Consider the following 7,701-nt stretch of genomic DNA (forward strand, 5'->3'; position numbering starts at 1 on the left):
AACAGTATATATCCAGTAAGGTCAAATTGACCCCATTGTTATTATGGGTCAGGGTCTGGACTAATCCTAAGGCCAGCTTAATTATGGACGTTATCACAGACTGTCTCACACTGGACAAGGGTCTCTCTATCCTCTGGTTGGGCTATATCAGCAAAACTCTAAAGGACTGGTTTGCCCGCCACATTTATTGCTCTCCTTACCTTAAAAATGAATGATAAGTTGACGGTTAAGCTAAGTTTTGTGGAGCTCTGCCAAGAGTAAAGGTTGTGTAGTGAAGTGAGCTAAAGCTCTGTCAGAGATTACTTTGTGTTACGATCACCCGCTGAACAGGCACTGTATTTGACGCTGTATCTCACACGCTGAAAGAGGTCTCTTCTCTTCCTCTTCATGGCCGGTCCAGTGTGTCGGCATCAATTTTTTCCAGTTGTCTGCTGTCTCTTGGGAGATTATGTCTCGGGCTGCCCATGTGATGGCTCATTTCAGCAAACATTGTTGCACTTTATGATTTTTTGAAAAAAAAGTTATACCTTTTTTCGACTATTTCTTAAGCCCACTTGTAAACTTTTAGGGCAACAGAAGCATAGGGAAGGGTTATTTCACCACCTAATATTTTTTTCCGGGTCTTTTTTTTTTTTAAAGCAGTTGTGAGGTGTAGGAAATCTATAGATGGTTAAGCTTCCCGGATGAGGTTAGGTCCCACAGCTTAAGGAATGCTTTGCACTTTTCACCATATTTTAGGCAATTTACTTCAGCTGTATTTCGTCTGCACTGCTTTGACTCTATGCTGCTCTACAAAATGTACTGTGTGTTTATATTTTCATGCCCAAACTTTTATGCAAAAACATTTTTACGTATCTTATACGGCTGTTTCCAATGAATAAAGCTAATTGAATTTAATTGATTTGACAAGAATCCAAAGTTTCTAGAAAGGTTCCTTGGGCATTAGCCAACAGGTTGAAGTTGGGTCTCCATGTCAGGTCAATGGTGGATAATTCAGTTTCTACTGATTCCAAGGATTGCTCTGCAGAGGCACCAGCTTCCTTTGTTTAGAGGATGTTATGCAGCTTTCTGACAAAGGGAAGCAGTATTACAGGAAGAGGGAGTATAAATATTCCGGGCAGCCACAGCTACTTTTGTCTGCAAGAACTTCTGCACTGTCTAGAGATAGGACAAATGTTCTTCATGTCTCCCTATTTGAACCTGGACCCCACTGTCATTGGGTGTTAGTAAGAAGCCATCACACAAGTAATTATAGTGGCTTTTAAATTCAGAGATGGGAAGAAATCTCTCCCCAGCCACTAGCGGGTAGCGAAGAAATTAAAACAGCAATTTTAAACAGCAATCCATGACAGTTGACGGACTTGTTTTCATATCATAAAAAGCCTCACGAAATTCTTTGATCTAATTCCCATCTCGGCAACGCAAACAGTTGTTGTTGCCCTTATCACCTCTAGGCTAGATTACTGCAATAGTCTATATGCAGGAACTAATAGAGCAGTACTTCATAAGCTCCAGATGGTCCAGCATGCAGCTGCACGGCTGGTACTGAAAATGGCCTAGGCGATCGTCCGCACAGCGGCACTAGATATCCTACACTGGTTACCAATTCACAAACCCATTCTGTTTAAGGTCCTTATTATCACTTTCAGGGCCTTCCACTCCCGGGCCCCCAATCAATCCGAACTGGTTTCAAGTGATATGTTCCCTCCTGAAGCCTAAGATCAGCAAATGCCAATCTGCTGAAAATACCTGCCTTCAGATTGGTGTCAAAGGGAGGAAAATCGCTCACAGTCTTAGGCTCAAAGGTTTGGAACAAACTCCCCCCAAAACTCCGCCAAATTACATCAGAGCCCCTGTTTAGGAAGGCACTAAAAACCTGGATCTTCAGTGCTCCGGACATTCGATGCAAAACGTTGATCTGAGATCTGATCTCCCTTCCCTACCGTCTTGCAGTAAACCACCTCTTCTTTCCATCGGGGTTTCCGTTCTCAGCGCCAAGATGCTCCTCGGATTGATAGCCGTGCTTTATAAATATACCATTACATTACATTACAAGAAATGTCCGAACCACCAAGTAGAACAGTTCTTTTGTCTTCTTTGGTACCAGCCAACTCACTGCGGGAAGTGGGTCAGGCAGAACATTACAAGATACAACCTTTGGTTGATAATAACTAAGAGACAGATGAATCAAACTAAAATTCATATTTTTCCTCCCAAAAAGCCCATTAGCCTGGGGCGGTATGATCTGGAGAATGTGTATGTTAATCCACACTAATCAGACATTTCTTTCATGTACACTGACATGAAGTTTTTCCTGCTGTTGAAACTGCCTCCTAGATAAATAAAAAACACAGAAGGGTTCTGACTACCATATCAGTGGTGGTTCCTTCCCTAACGTGGAGGAATGTCACCCCACTGTCAGGCAGCAGGAGGAAGCAGTGATAGGAAGGGCACCTAGGTTTTAAGTGTGCATGTCTTTTTGGCCGGCCGTCTTGTGACTACCAGCCAGACATGTTCGGTTTGAACCTCTCAAACCCAGCTGCCTAAGACCGCTGGGCTAGTGACAGCATAAGGCTCCAGTGCCCTTGGGAGCGGCGAGAGAGGCTGCTCCTTCCAATCCTGGCACTGCTCTCATTCAGCATGAGATCAGCGCCAGGATTGGTTACTGCTGTTTCCTGGAGCCTGCCTGCCTGGAGACACGAGCGAGGAGGAGGACGTCACACATACAAGGTGAGTGGAATTATTTTTTCACTTTTCTTTTTGTCCCCGCCTCACCACCCTCTTACATGCCAGCCACCACTGATTCTTTTATACTTGTGCATGACCCCTGTGGACATGCCTGTTCATGGCCCCTGCAGATGGTCAGAGGAGAAATTAAAGGGGTCATACATCAGGCTTTACATCATAACTAGGGAGCTCACCCTCCTTACATGCCAGCCGCCACTGATTCTTTTATACTTGTGCATGCCCCTGTGGACAACTTGTGCATGCCCCTGTGGACATGCCTGTGCATGGCCCCTACAGATGGCCAGAGGAGAAATTAATGGGGTCATACAACAGGCCTTACATCATAACTAGGAAGGTTCCCAAATGTGTACTAAGTTAGGGTCTTAACAAGATGAAACCAATGGTTGCCAGTTACTGAGCACAAAATGCAACACTCAAGGATTAAAAAACTTTAAAATGTAAGTAATTTTACTGCTTTATTTCTCAATATGTTTTCTAGGCAGGTACCTGGATTATTTAAGATATACTTACTGAGAATGCAAGACAAAACATGTTATACACTGGATATAATGTTGACCACATAATACAATTCTTTTCCTTTACTAACTTAATATCAAGCATTACAAATGTCAGGTTTAAAAACATGACCCAAGGTCACCAAAAAAGAAGTCCTGAGGCTTTGTTATACAATGTGTTTCAGTGGGACAAACAGGAATGTCCACTGACTTTTTTGCCCCCTTGGCACTTTGATATTTCAGCAAAGGTTGCAGATGTTTGTCGGACGCGCTTCAGTGATATGGATTACACTGATACAAAATGCGCACCAACACAATAAAAGTGGACCTCCCGGGCATTGCCCGCTGGTGAGAGCACTTATGCACTGTACCTGCTGCTTGCACACAGATCCTTGTGCTTCACTTGAAATGGAGCCTGTGTCCACTGCCTGCAGTGAAAGGCACACCAGTGCTTCAAACAGCTGTTCCGCCTTTCACTAATACACTGTTCTCAATGCAAGCCCAGGTTCATGCACAATTGTTGGAGTAGGGAGCACTGTCCATGCCTGCACCCGGGGCACCCACTTAAAGGGGCACCAGGGTGCAGATCGGGCAAGTGTGCCTTGTGAGTGATACAGCCTCTGGAGTATGTCACATTTTCTGCTTCAATTATTTGTGCCACACTTGTTGTTCACCTATAAGGGAAATTCTTACGATGCAGCTGAACAATATATATAACTTCAGTCAAATGAAAATGTTCTGCTGAAATTAGGAGACTTCTTAGGAGGTGTCCTAAAAATTCACCACATTGAAATTGTCCTGTGCTTTATAAGAATTGAAGTTTCACAGAAAAGCAACTAAATACAAAAAAGCACAGATTTATAATTTACACTTATCTTTCCTTTCGATTCCTGAAGGTTCCTGACTGAATGCTTAAGGCTGTGTGATGGCATTGGTCATTCAGGGAAAGATTACTTGGGAAGAGACCTGGTCGGGTATCAAAGTTTCAAAGTCTTGGGCGTCATTTAAGGCCTGGCTAGCCAGTTGGAAATCGAGTGGAGTGGTGAAGCCTGTCTCCGCTGGTCCACCATATTTATTGCAGTGCTCATAGAAAACATTCTCTATACCACTGCTGAAAACAAAGCAGAAGCAAGTTTGATGAGTATGAAAGCAGGCAAGTTGCCATGTCCTGGTGGCCCGACAGTGATTAGTTTGAAACAAAATAAATGCCATGGCCCTCGCCAGGGCTGACTATAACAGTGCCTACACAACTACTAATCATGACAGTACTACTAGTGTGACAGATCAGACTATTCCAGGCCCACAAAGCTATAAATAATGTCTTGGGTAGCAAGTATTAGTTATTTTTTTAATGCATATTGAATTAACAAGCAGCTGCTGTTATGCTCATCTCTACGCTAGACATAGAGTGCCATCATGTGGCAGACTGTCATAATTGCCGGTGGTGAGAATTAAGTGCTATTGCTGAGCACCCTAAACCACCGGCTCAAGTTAAGCACTGCCAAGTCAGTATTCTTTTTTTTTATTATTCTACAGAAAAATTGCCAAAATGGGAAGTAATTTCTGTAAAACAAAACACAATGATGGGCTGGGAGCTTGGGCATGTTGTTGTTATTGTTCCATTTTATTGACTGGGTTGTCGTGCCCACCAAGGTTGTCGTGAAAAGAATAAACTCACCATACAGGATGAGCCTTCTAATGCAATTATTCCAGCTGCTGTGTAGCATGTGTGATACCACGTAAATTCGGGAACACTTTAGGTGAAAACAGACTGCTATGGCACGCTGCCATGTCATTGTGTCCTGTCCATACATGTATTTGATCATTTGGTCATAAGAAATTACATTTTCCTGTTTACAAAGTTCGTGCCGTTCAGTGTCGTAAGAAACATAAACAAGAGGCTATACGGTAAGCCTGGCAGTGCTGTTGTGCTAGCTGCCCTATGTCATATGTGATGGCGACTAACAGTCTCCATTGGCGAGTTGGCTGAGGCTCCAGTGTCAGAAATATTGTAGTTGCTCAACTCTAAATGAGGCGGGGGAACCACAAGGTGGGCGCAGCACGACATCTGCCAGTTCACGTTATAAGTTCTGTTCTTCAAACCGCACAATCACCTCTTAGGGCCTCATTTATGAGGCTGTGCATCACTTTTACGCCGCCGGTGCGTCACTTTTTGTGACGTACCAGTGGCGTAAAAAATGCGCCTTGTTGTGCCACATTTACAAAGTGAAGCATCTAGGTAGATGTGTCACTTTGTAAACCCCTGCGCCACATTATACCTGCGCCAGGTATAATGTATGCAAGGGGGCCGTTTTGAAGCAAGAAAGGGTAATGGAAGTGACGCAGTGAAATCTATAAGATTTCACTGCGCCATTTCTTGGCCGCTAATGCGTCAAAATCTTACGCCTGCTTCCTGGCAGGCGTAAGACTGACGCAGGCACTAACGACATGGGACTTGCCCATGTGAAAGTACACATTGCTGGAGTTGCGTCACTTTTGTGACACACTCCAGCAATGCGTCACTTTTGCGCCTACAGATACGTCCGAAATACGGATGTATCTGTAACTCCTTGCGCCATGATGTGTCATACTGTAAATATGACGCATCAAACATGTCACAAGGAGTGTGCACTGAAAAGTGACGCATCGCTGCTTTCACACAGCGATGCGTCATTTCTCATAAATGAGGCCCTTAGTTTTAAATCCCAGCTTTATCACTTTATCCAATTGTGTGCTCCTCTACAGTTCAATTTTTTTTACCCATGACTTGTCTGGAAAATATTTCCTTGTCTGACACGTTTTTGGTCTGAGTCCCACAAAAACCTCAGACAATCTTTCTCCAAAGGCCTCAGTTAATTGTTTTTCTTCTTCCTTAATTTGTAGGGACCAAAACGAACATGTGATGCTGAAGCGCAGACCGACCCTGTGTCTATTCTACCCGTCGAAAAGAACAAATAGAGATCTAGCGGCCAGCGAAGAGTGCAGAGTTTTTGTCCAATTTCTTTGACAGTGAAAGTGACTCGTCGTAATATTTCACAGCTGTCATTTAAAAAGCAAGGGTAAATGCTAATGTATATTTGTGGTCTATTATGTACAGTACAGCTCAGAGACAGCTCTTTCTATAATAAATTATATCAATGAAGAGGCTTTCAAAATATTGGGATCACAGGTGCAAGATTCTAGAACAGCAATATCTTTGTTTTCCTCCACACAGTAAATTGCAGTGAAGCGTTTCCGTTAGAATGTGATTAATGGTGGTACAAGGTTACCCCTATTTGAAGGATTTTTTTTGAGGGAATCTTCACTTCAGATAAACTGGTACCCACATCAGCTGGAATATTAAATCTCATCTCGCTAAATATTTATATGTAACAGTAGAAAGAACTTCTTGTCACCATTTTATTTCTGCTGTGGCTGCATAGGTTTGCATTATCAGCGAATCGGTGATTTAAGGACTTGCTTCACAGCTCTTTGTACAGTGTGCAAAACTCAAAAAGATTTAAATGATTCCAAATGTGAACTGCATGTTTTGCGCTTGGCAAAACTGTGTCAAAAGCACAATGCTGTCATGACATCAATAAAACAGCAGGTGGCGCCAGCGACCACCTTACACTAATCTAGTTTTTCTTTGTAATTGTACACTACTTGCTATAATTATGTGTTAGAGACGATTTTCAATTTATTTTGTCCGCAGTTTACATCTAATTATGTCTATTTTTTCTAATGAACATCTAACAAAAATTAGGTTAGCATCTGTTTGTTACATTAACCAGCTTTTAATATTATGAATATTTTTATATTTATCCGACCTGTTCGCGAGCCGGTAAAATGATACATTGTAATTGTGCATAACATTTATGTTACACACATTACTGGAAGGTGTATTGTATGCTCTAAGTGATTTTAATAAACATTTCCCCTCCTAATTTGTCCGTATTTTTCAAACACATCTAGTGCAGGTTATTCAGGTACAAGTTTGATCGTGGGCAGATTCATATCTCAGAGCAAGGAGCAGAAAAGATTGAACTGCGAGCGAAACATCTTTATCACAGGTGTGATATGCTACAGTGTTTTACATGGCACCATCACTCGTCACCGCACAGGTGAAATTGATGCGGCAAAGAGTGTTTTGACTTTTGTATTTAATAGAAGCCAGGGGCCTAATTTATGAAGCCTTTCGTCATTTTTGTGCTTCCGGGCCTCATTTATGAGGCTGTGCGTAACTTTTACACCGCCGGTCGCACCAGTGGCGTAAAAAAATGCACCTTGTTGCGCCATATTTACAAAGTGACGCATCTAGGTAGATGCGTCACTTTGTAAACCCCTGCGCAACATTATACCTGCGCCAGGTATAATGTATGCAAGGGGGGCGTATTGACGCAAGGAAAGGTCGTAGAAGTGACCCAGTGCAATCTATGAGATTTCACTGCGTCACTTTTAGGACGCCATTGAGTCAAAA

At 42.7% G+C, this 7,701-nt stretch overlaps 1 protein-coding gene across 4 annotated transcripts in view; it reads left to right on the plus strand.

Moving 5' to 3' along the window:
• Positions 1-7,168, plus strand: part of BCAS1 (brain enriched myelin associated protein 1) — a 505,437-nt gene extending 498,269 nt beyond the window's left edge. For all 4 annotated transcript variants that reach the window (XM_086932444.1, XM_086932445.1, XM_086932442.1 and 1 more), the window contains one exon: positions 6,126-7,168. In XM_086932444.1, coding sequence (XP_086788570.1) covers positions 6,126-6,200 — 75 coding nt within the window. In that variant the 3' untranslated portion in view covers positions 6,201-7,168. The remainder of the gene's footprint in view (positions 1-6,125) is intronic.
• Positions 7,169-7,701: the final 533 nt, after the last annotated feature.

The sequence above is a fragment of the Lissotriton vulgaris genome, chromosome 7, assembly GCF_964263255.1.
Source record: "Lissotriton vulgaris chromosome 7, aLisVul1.2, whole genome shotgun sequence".
NCBI classification, from domain to species: Eukaryota; Metazoa; Chordata; class Amphibia; order Caudata; family Salamandridae; genus Lissotriton; species Lissotriton vulgaris.